The sequence below is a fragment of the Chironomus tepperi genome, unplaced genomic scaffold (assembly GCF_022539635.2).
Source record: "Chironomus tepperi strain 1889 unplaced genomic scaffold, CSIRO-AGI_Ctep_v1 contig_85, whole genome shotgun sequence".
Classification (NCBI taxonomy): Eukaryota; Metazoa; Arthropoda; class Insecta; order Diptera; family Chironomidae; genus Chironomus; species Chironomus tepperi.
The window spans coordinates 882503-897430 of record NW_027226207.1 but is presented as its reverse complement, the minus strand read 5'-3'; the positions used below and the strand labels follow the sequence as shown (position 1 = coordinate 897430).

Here is a 14928-nt window from a genome sequence, read left to right as displayed (position 1 = left end):
TATTGAATAACAACTAATGTACAATATTAAGTGACTTAATTAAGCATTACTGCTCTGCTTTCAACAGATCAATATTATTTACTTTGTATTGATTGAAATTACCAGTTAGTAGTCTGCGTCCAGACTCGACCATAATAATAATAATATTAAAATTAACGGCTAATGGATCCCTTTATTATTTTCATACATGAACGTAATTCTCATGATGTAAAAAATTATAGTGAAATTTAAGTATTTCTTCATCATATTTCAATCTAATCATTTCACGCGGCATGCGTGAGAAAACGAGTGTAAGCAAATGGAAACTAAATATTATTAAATCTGATCATTCCGAAAAAAAATATGGTAAAATGAGAATTAAAGCAAAAGAATGAAAAGAAATTTTAATGCATTGAGAAAAATTGATCTAATTTATGGGAGATAATTTAATAATACCATTGTGCCGAATCACCATTAAATGCCATTAACAATATGAGTTGATGCTTCTGAATGATCTAATGCTGGCGTCAGGGTATCAATTTTGTGTGTATTTTTCTAAATCGGTGCTGTTGAGAAACTCATTAAATTATAACCTAAAAGTCTTCCGCATCGCAGCATAATTAACCTTCATAAAAATGTTAAATGCATCCTGAAGCATCAGTCTATTAAGCTTTTATCCCCTTTTTGATCTCGATTTTGTAGATAAATATGGAGTTTGTGATGAGACAATTTGGTTGCGTTTAAGGATGTGATTGATAATTGTGGATTGACTTACCTTGTTTGTTGAGGCTCTTGTATCCATAAATAATTTATGTTTACATCACTGGCCGTCTCAGTTGACGTCAAAAACTAACTCTATCGCTGGTTGCCCTTTGATAATTACCAGATGATTCCAAATTAATAGTAGTATCTCCAAATTTGCACGCAGAAACTTGTAAAAAAAATTAATTTAATTTGACTGAAAATCACCGAAACAAAATTTCAATGCTTACTTGTTGAAAATTTGTCAACTGTCATTTATTATTTAAATTTTATTTGCAACTTCAATCAGTTGATTTCCCTTTTTATAGTTGTAAGCCCCTTTCATATAAATATTTAGTTTGTTTTCAATCGTCAAACAATAAACATCGTCCATGGCTCTTTTGCTGTTCAGATTTAATTAGTTCCAATGCATAGTAAAGTCAAGTATCGTCATCTCAACACTATTTAACTTGAATTTTCAATGACTCTTCACAAAATGCGCCTCAAATATTTCAAACAACTAACAGCCACTTAAGAGCAACATTCCGCCTATGAACATTAATTCTCACAGATGATCAACGACGATGTGTCGCTGCATAGACAATTAATTAAGTAAATAAACAGTTCATCAGTAAAAAAAGATGAATAACTTTGGTAATTTATTAATAGGATTAATAGGTTCTTGTCGTTGTTCCTTTAATTGTTTACACATTTTATGTGACTGTAACCAGTATGAAGACAAGAATGAGATCGATGATGTGAAAGATGTAAATAGTTTGGTAACTACATGTGCATAACATACGCCACATTTTCTCTTTATTATTTACGAATGGCGCAAGGTGCAAAATTATTTTTTTGAAGGAATAAATATTTCTTAAAAATAACATACAGGGCATGCATGGCAAGGCACACACCAAAAAGGAAAAGAAGAATTTCCAAAATCGAGAATATAAATGGGCAACACATGGACTGCGAAACACCATCAAGCCATCAAAACAGAAGAAAATTTAAATGATCTTCATTAAATTGGCCAACACACAAAAAAAGATGAACTTTTATATTTTCTCGTTTTAAAAAAAGGAAGAGACGAGAAATGAACAAAGACAAATGCACATCGTTGGGGTTGACGACTCTGTTTATAGGAAATAATTTGAGGAATGAAAAATGGAGAATTCGAGAGACTAAAAAATTAAATTTAGAAAATTATTTTCTATTTTCGTCTGCATATATTCATCATCCCCCCTTGTTGTATGCAATTTCGTGCACTTATACAAATGAAATGTGCTGGAAGAAATTTTATATTCGATTGTTAAGAATTTTTGATACTATATTTATCGGAGCATTTTTTTGATAGGAGTCTAGCTGGATTTTGTGGAGTTTATGGTTGCGGATTGTCCAAGGATTGTCTGCAAATCAGTTTGTCTTACTATTTTAAGTATGCACTGTATCACAGCAGTGAAGTTACTGATTAGTCAATGAACCAGGAACACAAAGTAGGACTTTATGGCTAAAGAAGATCACTAGAATATGACTCTCCATCTTGTGACTAGAATAACACATCGTGCTCGGTAGGGTAACTTTACGTCGCCGTATAATTACGGATGTAATCTCAGCGGATTTCGATCCACTTTCACGGCAAATAATGCGGTTAACCACATTGTGCGGTTCGGTATGTCTTCAAAATTCTTGGATGCTTAATGAAATTTTCAAAGGTTTTCCCTAAATCCTACTACAAAATCAAGTCAAAAAGGTTCAATCCAATTCCTACCTGACAGTCTGCACCACAAAAGTATCCAAACATTCATCAACAATTCACAATGACTTTTTACTTGTCTCTCAACGTTCTTCTTGTTGGAAATGAACAGAAATATTTTTTCCAAACCTAAAAAAAATTCCTCAAGTCTTGTCGATTCGCTTCTCCTCAATGCGACAACGTGTGCCATTTAATGGCCAAAAAGAAGAATGAAGAGAGAAAAACATTTTTTTTTTTTCTTAAATTCCAAAATATTTTTTTATCTCTTTGGTGCTGCTTATAAAACGCACAATGAAAACAAATGTTTTAATTTTTCTGAGAAATCAAGTGTTTCTGATCATTCCAGAAGAGCAGCAACATACATAAGTAACATGTTGGTATCGTATTGGAATTTTTCGTGGTGGTGCCGCTATGAAACGAAAATTGGCAATTATATGCAGTAAAAAAATTGCACACGATAAATTAAGAATGAGAAGGAAAAAGAGGAATATCGAGATTGTGAAGGTTTTAGGACTGAGACGAACGGTAATTTTTCAAAAAAGGGTATTTTTTGGATTGTTTGAAACAATTCTATTGGAACTAAAAATAATTTCCAATTATTCATACTTTGTATGATGCAATCTACAACTAATTACATGTCAATTTCTACATACATGCTCAAATTGATAATTTCAGCCATCATAAAAATATGAAATCTTAATTTATGTGCCGGGCCCTAAAAATAATAAAATCCAAAAATGCAAATTCATTTCATTTCCAAAATCACCTGTCCTCATAATTTTGCGAGAAACAATGTCGAGGCCGACACATTCGTGAGGAACAAAAAATAAATATTTTAAAGAAAATGAGTTCATTACTCTACATTTTTCATATATGGCTAAAGACCGAATTTATTTATGTATATATAACGCCTCTGTCTAACACATCAAACTAAATTGGATGATTTTGATAGTTTGGTGAGTCATGATGAGACGATGGTGATAGATAAAAATTGTTTTGGACATAGCTTTCCCGATCGTTAGACATTTAAGAGCTGTCCACATTGCAAAAGAATAACATGCATGGTAATTGAATAGCATACTTGGAACCAAGGCAATCGTCGCCTATCTGGTGAATATTACTTAGAACATAACAATGACCGTTGGCAAGTGTCAACCATTTGTTTGCTTTTTAGTGAGCAAATTTCAAATTTCAGCTGCTCTGTTCGTTTATCCATCAATTGACCATTGTATGGACATTAATCCAAACATGTGTCAATCGGGTTTGCTAATTTCTTTAATTGCTGGAATTTTTCGTCATCCAAAATGGAATAGACTATTATGATTCTCATGGAATTCCAACAAACCAAAACTGTACCCAAACTACAGTTAGGGTTAAAGTCTAAATATGTATCCTTAATGAACATCTGTGAAACAATTTTCAATAATTACCTATAAAATTCGATTAAAATCATAAATTTAGATATATACAGTACCTTGAAATTATTTTTCATTCCATGCCTTATTCAACTATTAAATCAAATGATGAGACATCAAAAAAAAAAGAAGTTCCAACTCAATTCAATATCCTTATTATGAAATTCATTTATTAATTTTTTATAGTCATTAAAGAGTCTTCATCAAAGCAGATTAGATTTTTTTTTCTATAAGGAGATGGAAATAAATGCAATAAATAAATTTTTTTAATAGTCATCTATCCTTACGCACATGTCGTAGATAATAAGTTTACAAATAACAGCATTATTAGGCTCCTGAAAAGCAATAACAATAAAAATGCATCATAATAGGTCTCACAAAAAACCCGACCCGAAAGATATAAAAATAAACGTAAGGGAGAAGAAAAGAAGTAAAAAAATCCACAAATTGGAGGGATCTACGTATGTGAATACGTGAAAGATGAGAAGTGAAAAAATTACAAAAGTACTCGTTCTTATCGAGTTACTTCAGCGCATTTTTGTCCCAGCGATCAGTAATTGATTTTTAAGTCAGTTCCTTGTCTATAAAACAAGATCCAGTAGGATCCAGGTCACTTCCAGACCAACAAAACAAGATCCAGTAGGATCCAGGTCACTTCCAGACCCACAAAAACAAGATCCAGTATGATCCAGGTCACTTCCAGATCCACAAAACAACATCCAGTAGGATCCATATAACTTTCAGACCCACAAAAACAAGATCCAGTAGGATCCAGGTTACTTCCAGATCGACAAAATAACATCCAGTACGATCCAGGTCACTTTCAGATCTACATAACAAGATCCAGTAGGATCCAGGTCATTTAAAGACCAACAAAACAAGATCCAGTTAATTCTAAGTCACCATACTTGGAATTTAAGAATTTCATCATTTAACGGATTTTCATAATTTAAACCTCATAACGGTCAAAAAATTCAAACATTGTTCAGCAAACACTGATAAAACATCGAAAAACATTGAAGAACACTGTAAAACAATGAAAAAACGTGTTGTTGTTTTTGTTGTTGTTGTATATGAAAATGAAAAACTATTAATTATACTATTTATGCGTTGATTTGAAACTTTTAAATGCCCGAGGCGCCAATAACTTTATGGAACTGATCTTTTAAAACCATTCCGAGCTCTCTACGATGTCTAGTTTTCGAGATCTCGCGTTCCAGCCGACCGACCGACCGACCGACCGACCGACCGACCGAACAAAGTGTCTTATTAAGCTACCTTTTTGAAATAAATTTCAAAAATGCGCTAAAAACGAGCGAATAAATATCGGAAAAAGGAAACCATACATCGAAAAAAAAGTAAACCTTATGGCGCGAATCCTAAAAATACCTTTTTTTCTTTACTTTATTTCTGTGTATGTCCTATAACAAATGTTTCACTGGATAAAAACACAAAAATTGAGCCTGAAAAATGAGAAACAGTAAACTGTTTTGTGTATCAAATTTCATCATTTTTCTTTCCGTCTGTTTGATGCTATTTGAACACCTAAAGATCACCAGAATTTATACGCATACATATTTTTGATGTTTGATGACGATGATGATGATGATGAGATGAAGGTAAGGAACAGAAGGCACGCGCTAATGTAATTTTAAAAACATATAAAACTCGTTTTTTTTTTTGCCTCCTTTATGGCCCAATATTGCATTGCAGAAGTCAATTTTATTCATTTTTCATCCTACTGCTTCCAAGTCATGAAGTTAAATTATTGCACAAAGAGACACTCACGAGAGAAACAAGACATAAAATTTTATGCAGGGAATGGAAATGCGAAAAGGGAAAAAAGTATTTTTTCCTCCTTTTTTTTACTTACGCAAGTGCACTTTGCATCATTAAAGTTTAATTATTATGGCACGGGACATCATGAGTATCTTCCTCTTCTTACATTTACTTCGTCCATTAACATTCGCTTACCTTCTTTGTCAATGTTATGTCAAGTTAATAAAATGTTATTGAATTACAACGAAAAAAAAAAAATAAATTTGCGCGTGGCACATGTTCGACAGAATGGTAAAGAAGAGAGGAATTATATATCTTGGACGAAAAATCTTTTGATGTTCTTCTAGAAAGGGTCAAGGTATGTCCATTTTTGGGCAGTGAATGAATTCATACGACAAGTCGGAGGACTTTTTGATTGATTTCTTTGGAAATTAATTTGTGTGAATAAATACCTGCGTAAATGGGTTGATTGATTGCACACTTGGTTCCTGGAAATGGAAATTGATGCTTCTTTCTGGTAAATATTGATGAGACATGCTGAAGGGGTCAAATCGCTTACCAGAGCAGTAAGTGGCGTGACATGGAATTGCTGCTCATGTACAATGGACTAGAGTGTAGGTACTGTCACTCTGACTTAGATATTGCTTACAAAAAGCTGCCACTTGAATTTCTGTGTCAATAACTAATTTAAGAGATAAATCTCGAAGTCGACCTCGTGTTCTGGAATATCCAAATGTACCATATGATGAATCAGCATAGCGAAACCATCTGTCATGGCCAGATGTTAATAGACCTATGTAGATCGACCTGAATTTTGAGCTATAAAAAATTGAAAATTTCTAGATCAAAATGATGAATTTTTGCTGAATTTTGCATACATCCACCCATAAAAAAATGTCAATTCATCTGGAACAATCTATGAATACCCTAATTATGAGTCTGAAAAAGTAATAGTAATCATGTCCAAAAACGAAAGATCATTTGTCAAAACTTAGTCTTGCCCCAAAAATTTGACTTTTCTTGAGAATTCGAACACCAAGTTTTTGAATAATTTACATACGCCTGACTTCCGTGCAAGCACGTGTATGAAAATTGACAGTCTGCAAAGAAGCCCTCATTATACAAAATGACAAAAAATTGCTCTCAATATTTATTTTTTTCACAAAAATTTTTTATTTTTTCTCTCTTCATTTTTCAAATTTTTCTTTCATAATTTTTCATAATGAACTCAAACTTATAGAGTAATATCACAGATATATTTTAATAAAAAAATGTGTCTTTAAATTACAAAAATTAGTCTTTACAATTAGAGAATTTCTTTCCATATTTTTAATGTACTTAAAAACAACCAAATAAAAAAAAAGAATTAGAACATATAATGTTGCTGGCTTTTTCCATTTTTTTGCATTTAAGCGTTGACAATAAATTACACAAATATAAGACAAGCAAATAAGATGAAAAGGATGCTAGGCGCATAATATACACGATGATACATAGAAGAATTCTTTAAAAAATTAAAATTTTTGACATTCGTCGCAATTTTCGTGATTTGGTTTTTGACTTTCAACTTCAAACTCGCACTGCTTTGATGAGTGCTTCTTGAGGTAGACGAAAAATCCTACAATGCATGCGAGTATTAAGGCAGCAACAGCACCACCAGCGATACTTGCTGTCTCTAACATTACACGAGATCTTGCAGCTGTTTATGAGAAGAAAGGAAAAAAAAAATTAATTAGTTTAAATTTCAAGAGCAATAAAATCTTTTTATGACTTACATAAATATGAGCCATCGAGATCTTTGTAATCACATCTTGGTCCGATATATCCATCTTTGCATCTATTTAAAGAAAGGAAGGAAATTATTTAGTAAAAAAGTCTATAAAAATTTCTCAGGCATATTAATACTTACTCGCAATTATAGAGGACCTCCATGCCTAATTTGACAGCGAAGCATGTGGCACCATTTAGACAGTACCACGTTGCATATGCTTCAGGACATTTGTAAGTGTGGAATGTAATATTTGGTCTTGGACTCGGCGTCGGTGCCGGTGTTGTTCGTGGCTTATAAATTGTGCGACTTCTACAAGCATCTGAAAGTGAAAATAAAAAATAAAAATTTGAATATTTTTTCAAGATTAAAATTCAATGATAATTTCTACATTTTTCTTATTTTAATTCCGACACATCTGGAACTTCTTTTGTTTGATTTACAATGCAAATTAAGAAAAAAAATTGCTGAGTTATTAACAGTTAAAGCCATTATTCTTTACCACACAATTCTAATTAATCATTTCTATATGCGAGCAGAAGCAAATAAAACAACTGGCATGAAAGTTCCTAAGTAAATAGTTTGTAGCGCATTTACTGCTCCAGTGAATGATTAATTAAGTTAATACCTTGTTAATCCTCGCGAGTTAAAATTAACGGAAAATTTAAATACAATACAAAATGTCCGCCATTTTGTTCTGTTCACTTCGAAAAGTGTTATCAAAATATTTAAAGCAAAACACCTTAATTTACAAGAAGTAAGATCGTTAAGTTAATTTATGGGATGGCAAAAATTATATGCAAATATTTTAATCAAGTTAAACACTCTATTTAAAAAGATCTCACGTGTTCAGCCAATGTGAACGAAAAATCACATTTTTCAAACTAAACTTGCGCTAAATAATCTTGATAAAAACAATGTTCCGTGTTTGCCTCTTTATTTTAAACTTTTTAATTTTATTATATCATAGTTTTTATTATTATTTTTTTTCGGGTGGGCAACATAAAAGCCCAGAGCAAGCGCGAGAGAAAAGAAAAGTGGGAATTAAAAATTAGTTTAAAAAGAATTAATAAATTATCACATAATAAGAATTAACACTTGTTTCATTGTCTCTCCTCTACTCCGGTATGTGTCTGTGTGTGCTACCTCGATCGCCGGAGGTACCATAAAAGAGCCACATTTTTTCACTCTCTTTCTTTCTTCATGAATGGAAAAAATAGTTCTTTTGTAAAATTTTTATCACTGTATGGTAGCCGTAGCTCTAGTTGCTGACGACTCTTGCTTGTTTTGTACGTGAAAAAAAAGAAATAAGCAAGCAAAAACATCTGCTCACATGGGATTTTTTAATTTCCTTTCTTACTTTTGTGCCACACAAAAAATATAAAAGTTTTATGTATGTTTTATTTTATTCTCAATTGCGAGCCTCAAATGCTAGAGGTTCTTATGTCTCGTGACTGTTTGAGCCTAGAAGGTATGTATGAAATGAAGCTTAAGAAGTCATATGGTCTATGGATTATACAGCCTGAAGTCCTTAATACTCGATAGCATGAAATTGGCCAATTGTTGTATGTTGCATGATGATTAAGCAAATCAAGTATTAGTATTGTACAAAAATCCAGTCAATAACCCCTATTTCCCTTGCCTTTACACAATCTTCGTGTATGCTTCTGAATGTCAATTTAAAAATTTTCATAATTTCATTAGATTTTAATCATATAAAGTGGCATCGATTGGCTTCTTCAATAAAACTCTTTGCTTTATTGCCCCCTTGACTATACATTCCATTAAGTCTCGTTATATTTTTTTTGGTTATCACCTGCTTGCATTTAAGAGATTGGTTCATTGAAACGTTTGTTGAATGAATGCACACACAACAAAAAGGGATTTTTTGACGATCACAGAAAAAAAGGTTCATTGATCAAACAGTCTGTTATGTAGAAAATGTTAACAATCGGCTTGTGCCCCGGTAGAAAAAAAGAGAGAAGTATAAAAGAAATTTTCTACCATTTCATATCCATTAAATGGCATCAAGGCAGAAATTACACACATGTACGTAGGCATGAAAATCCTATGAATGGGAAGGAGGAAATATGAGAGAAAATAACAGGAAGCGACACAAGGTGCAAATATAAAAACATTATTGGAACATAGAAGAAGCAGCCAGCAGCAGCAGAAACACATTAAAAAAAAATCCTTCGCAACACAAAAACCCACCCAAAAAAATTTTTTATTTCTTTTATGGTCGCTTTCTTCTTGTTCTGTTGATTTTTTTATTATTTCTTCCTTCTACCGATGAACATATGTGATCATAATGATCGTAATAATGATGATGATTATGATGCTGCTGCTTTGCGAGATCGGAAATTTAATATGACAATGCAATTTTTCGTCTGTGACTCACTTTGACTCGCTTTTCATGTAATTAAATATTGTGAATGTTTATGTATCGTAATTGTGTCAATAGATTGAGTTACAAGCAGCAAATGTCTATAGATGTCTGAAAATAGTCTTATCAGATTCCTATAATATGATTTAATTTTGGAACTAAACAGAAATGCCTTCCTACATAGCAACAAGATACATTATTTTCATCAAGTAGAATCGTCTAGCGATAGAACACAGCAGTGACATTTAAAGACGAGGAAAAATTATTTAAAGATTCATTCACAGTAAGTAACTCATGGGATTGTGACAAAGTATTCTTTTCTCTCTTTCCTTTCTTCTTTCCTCGACCTAAATTTAGCACGTAAAAATTTTATTTCGCGTATATAAAACCCGAAAAAAGAAAAATCCAGACAGCAGTCAGACACTTTTTTAAATGCTGTGGTATGCCAATGAATCATGTATTTCACGTACTCAAATTCACGCCGCATATAAAAGGAATGAAAAGGAAATGAAGTTCAATGTGCATATTTTTAATTCTCGCATTTTTCTCTTACTTTATTTTTGAAAATGTATCGGAATTAAAATAATAAAATTGAAGAATATTCAGTTGTGGGTGACTTACCTGTAACATCACAAATTGCACTAAATACTAAAACTATAAGTAGAGATGAAGTAAAAACTTTGGAACTTGATGTGTTGAGCGTCTTTTGTATTCTCAAATTTTTCTTAAAATCTGTAAATGGAAATAAGAATTTTGTTAATTAAAAAGTCCATAAAACTCCAGAAATGCATAAATGAAGGAAGAAAGAAAAAAAAATTTAAATTAGTGCAGCGATTTTTGCCGCCAGACGATGATTGTTTTGCATATAATCTCTCCAAGAGCATTTTCACATGGATTGAAGGAAGGAAGAAAAAAAAAACTTAATCAAATTCGGTAAACGCCTCCAAAAATTCCATAAAAAATATTTGCATTCATTTTAAAATTTATTAGCTCTTAAATTCATCGTTTAACGCAACAGTGAGATGCTAAGACCCAGAAACAGAATGAGAAGGAGAAAAATTGGCGCATTTTGTTATTCAAAACAACATTTTATGGTTTCAACAGTCTATATCATTTAATGACTCTTTGCTGAATGCACATCAGCATCTATACTACATGTTTTACTGTGTCCATCCATTCCAGCATTGCAATTAGTCTTTCTATGGAGAACACAATTTTTTAATGGGGGAAGCAAGTAAAATTCCACAATGATCGTCGTATGTAGTTTTGGTTATATGTTTATAAAAGCGCGAGCGCGGCTTAAGAAGCCAAAAGGAATTTTTTTGGCTCGAGGCTATAAAACCATATTAATTTTTCTCCTCTTGCTCTCTTTTTTTTCTCCTGTATGCCTCTTAGCAGGCAGCAAAAGCTTCTGCCAACCAACCAACTAACTAACCAAACCGACCAATTATGCAATGCAATGTGTGTTAAGAATGAGACCAAATCGCATGCATGAGATGGATCAACATTAAAAGAGCTGACGTGTGTAATTTTCTTCAATCTTTTGCTTGCCTTTTTTTTTTATTCTCACAATTCCTTACATTCATTCTTTAACCTTGTATTATATACAGATTTTCTGCATATTCATATGTTATTTATGTACGTACGAATATTTTTTTTTTTTTTGCTTTTAAAAATCATTAACATTTCACAAAAAAAGAGCAGAACTAAAGAAATGAAATGTATAGGAATGAAAAAAAGAGATTAACATGGCGTCTATATATTGATCGATATATCAGGTGCCTCATCTAACTTGCGGCTATTGATTGTTTCGTTTTCTACCACATTACCCATCGCTGCCAATATAATATTGCACATCCAGATTTTATATTAGATTAAAAATGATTTTTTTCAATAATTATGTCTAATTGGATAGAATTTAAAGTTTAAATGGAGGAAATAATTGAATTAAAATTGATGTTGGGAGTGATTGTAATGTCCAATACCAATTTTTCCCCTTCCAAGGATCAGTTCTTATAAGAAATTAATTCCAATAACTTCGAAACATTTTTCGGAATTGATACTCAATTATTCAGCATAACATTTTCACTAGAAGCTTTTAAAAGTCATGGAAATTGACCCAATTTTCATGAAAACTTTTCCGAGAAAATTGTTTGTTTTTCTAGGAACTTCCAATTCATGTTTCATAAGCAATCAAGCATAAACTTTTTTAAGTCAATTTTCATGTTCCACGGCAGGCAAAAAATCAAACACGAATTAAAATTTCACACAGAAACTTTATGCAACGTGTCTGAAATGTCACAAGGTGCTTCCCATAAAATCATAAACAATTAACTCGTCAGTGTCAAAAAAAAAGTAAAAAGTGTATAAAAATTCATATTTTAATTGCTGTTTAACTTCAAACAAGAAAATTATTATAAACTAAGTAGCAACTCTTGACGTGACTTTCTTCTTTTGCCGCTATAAAATTCATAAGCATTAAACATTCTTTCACAAAATAAAACTACAAACAGCAAAGAAGTTGAATGTATATAAGTTTATATACGCTTCCAATTATGCAATGCAATGTCCGAAAATAGCAGCCAATTGAAACGTAAAACTACATAAGTAGTTCCCGAGCACACAAATGAAGAACGTTCCATTTGCAGATCATTTAATACACCAAATGAAAGTTGATGAAGACACCAAATGTAAGCCGCAACCATATGGATGGCCAAACTGCATGGCGTTGCCTGAAGACATTTGTGTCGCTCGGGCTTTACTATTGCTGCATACTAATAATAAAAAGAATAATATAGTTGGTAGAAATTATAAAAGGAAAATGAATTTCCGCATGAAATTCTCTTCAGCAGTAGAAATTACAACTTTTTATTTTTTGGTTTTCGGGAATTCTGAATTCTTCTTTTATATTAATGCACAATGTCGTGTGCGATAACAATCATAACTTTCAGACGATTTATGTTTTTATTTAGGTTGAAAAGCACTTCTTTTTGAGGTTTCAAAATTCATAAAAAAAGGGTTGCAAAATCTACATAACACACATATAGACATACACACTGCACTCGAAATGGAAAGGAATAAAGTTTTTCCCACTCTCGAAAAAATTATTTTATTTATTTTATTTTTTGGGGGGTTAATGATCGTTAGCGATAGCAGCAAGGCAATTGTATGTGAATTGAATATTTTCATAATTTTTTGTATGTGAATTTGGAAGTAAATGTGAGGAGAAAATTGTATATTTTTTTGGTGTGCAATTGACGAAGCACTAATTAACTTTTATGTTCAATTTTTATTATATCGTACATAAATAATTCGCATGAATTTTGGATTGTAATTTCCCTTAGCTCGAGGTTGGCTCGAATTTTGGATGGAATAGTCAGTTTGAGTCGACTTGATTCCACACAAAATTTGAACTCTTGGATTGAATTTTTGAGCTATTTCCCAATTTTTCGTAACTTTAATAATTTCAACCTTTATCAAACAGCCCCAAAAAACATCACGTAAACCGCAAAACAATTCCTGCCCGAAATTCCCTCAAGGAATTTTTACGGCACATTTTGTGTGTATTTTGTCTGGACGAAAAGAAAAACTTTTCACATTTCCGGAGGCGCACTGCACATAAAAATTTTTTGTAATGTTTTCATCCTCACCTGACACTTGATCGATAATAATTTGTAATCCAAAATCGAGGGCTTGCGTTTTCATTTTTTTAATGTCTAAATGCATATTTTTTTAAGTTATAAATTCAGTTTGGTTTTTCACATAAATAATTTTTCTGCTAGATTTTTGTCAATTTTACTTTTATTTAATTTTGCATTTTATTAATTTTTGCACTGATCGTGAATGTAAGATACTGTTATAATTTCGATTAATCACTTTATATTTTCTCCGATAACATAACTTTTTAATGTAATTTATAAATTTCTTTCGATGCATTTTATTTTATCTTGCAATCGATGAAATCGGATTAAAATTTGTGTACTTTTTTGATACATTAAATTAGATTTTTAAACTTTCGCAATTCTTAATTTTTTTTCTAAGTTTTTTTTTGTGTCACTTTTAATTTATAAACTTTGAAAAAAAATCCTTGTTTTGTGATTCTTAATATTTTTTTTATTTTGGACGAGATTCTAAAAAACACGTCTTGACTGTTAGAATGCCGATGAAATACTGAGTATAAGGAGCGACAGAGCATAATATCGTAAAGTGTTGAAGAGAAGTCGAACACAAAATTATTTCATTTTCATTTCTGTTCCACTTCTTTCGTGTCTGTCACACACATACAGACACAACTGTCTACCTTTCTCGTATCTACACATAACAGAGAAAATAAAACAGATTGTGCAGTTCTCGTTAAATGATGATAAGAGACAATATTGGAATTTCTTACCACCAACATAATTCCTTTTTTCTTCATTTTTGCTTCTTCTGTGGTAAATTGGTAATACTCACTAACTTGCCATACATACGTTTGTTGCCAATGTTACTGAGAATTATGCAAATGAGTTTTTAAATATTTTTTTTCCTTACTTCTCTTATGTTGTGTGCATTGTAAATTATGCGCATAAATGCAATAAGAATGAGAGGAAAGACATTCTTATAATTTGTACGACTAGCTATGAAGGCAAAATATTTCTCATCGTTTCGTACACAAAATAGAAGAATAGAAATTAGGGAAAATAGAGAAAAAAAGGATTTGTAAGGTGCTGACATTCCCAAGGTGCAAGAATAAATTTGCAATGTAAATAACTTTATTTTATTGTTTTTGTTGTTCTTAATTTTCAACAGAATTCCTTAAGCAGGAATTTCTGTAAGGCATATGTTAAGTGAATTTTTTGGTTCTTGTTGTCTTTAGGAAATTAGGATGTCATTAAATGTTAATTATTACTGAATCAAATTTGTCGGTAATTTGTCCTACAAATTACAATTCCTTTGAATTATGTTTAACAAATTTAACTACGAAACGGTGCCTTTAAGGAAGGTCACAATTACCAGTTCTTTGGAATTAAATGTTGATTTTGAGTGTCGCATGAATTGATATGGCTTTGTCAGTCATATAACTGTGAGAACATTCTAAGAATCAAGTGTATTTGTTTATTTACTTTTA

General features: G+C 31.7%; 1 protein-coding gene across 1 annotated transcript; it reads right to left on the bottom strand.

The window, feature by feature from the left end:
- Positions 1 to 6950: 6950 nt before the first annotated feature.
- LOC139086385 (protein spitz-like) lies at positions 6951 to 13798 on the bottom strand. Its single transcript, XM_070634823.1, has 5 exons — positions 13472 to 13798; positions 10443 to 10553; positions 7577 to 7757; positions 7443 to 7504; positions 6951 to 7366 (listed from the first exon to the last, which is right to left on the bottom strand). The coding sequence occupies exons 1-5, from the start codon at positions 13545 to 13547 to the stop codon at positions 7182 to 7184; spliced, it is 615 nt and encodes a 204-aa protein (XP_070490924.1). The 5' UTR covers positions 13548 to 13798; the 3' UTR covers positions 6951 to 7181.
- Between the last annotated feature and the right edge of the window lie 1130 nt (positions 13799 to 14928).

What these genes read in the sequence shown, in the direction of transcription:
- LOC139086385 (XM_070634823.1), bottom strand. Translation starts at nt 13,547, where the DNA reads ATGCATTTAGACATTAAAAAAATGAAAACGCAAGCCCTCGATTTTGGA. An exon ending in TATTATCGATCAAGTGTCAG is followed by an intron (nt 10,554 to 13,471) that starts GTGAGGATGAAA and finishes TTCCATTTACAG; the next exon opens with ATTTTAAGAAAAATTTGAGA. An exon ending in TGCAATTTGTGATGTTACAG is followed by an intron (nt 7,758 to 10,442) that starts GTAAGTCACCCA and finishes TTTCACTTTCAG; the next exon opens with ATGCTTGTAGAAGTCGCACA.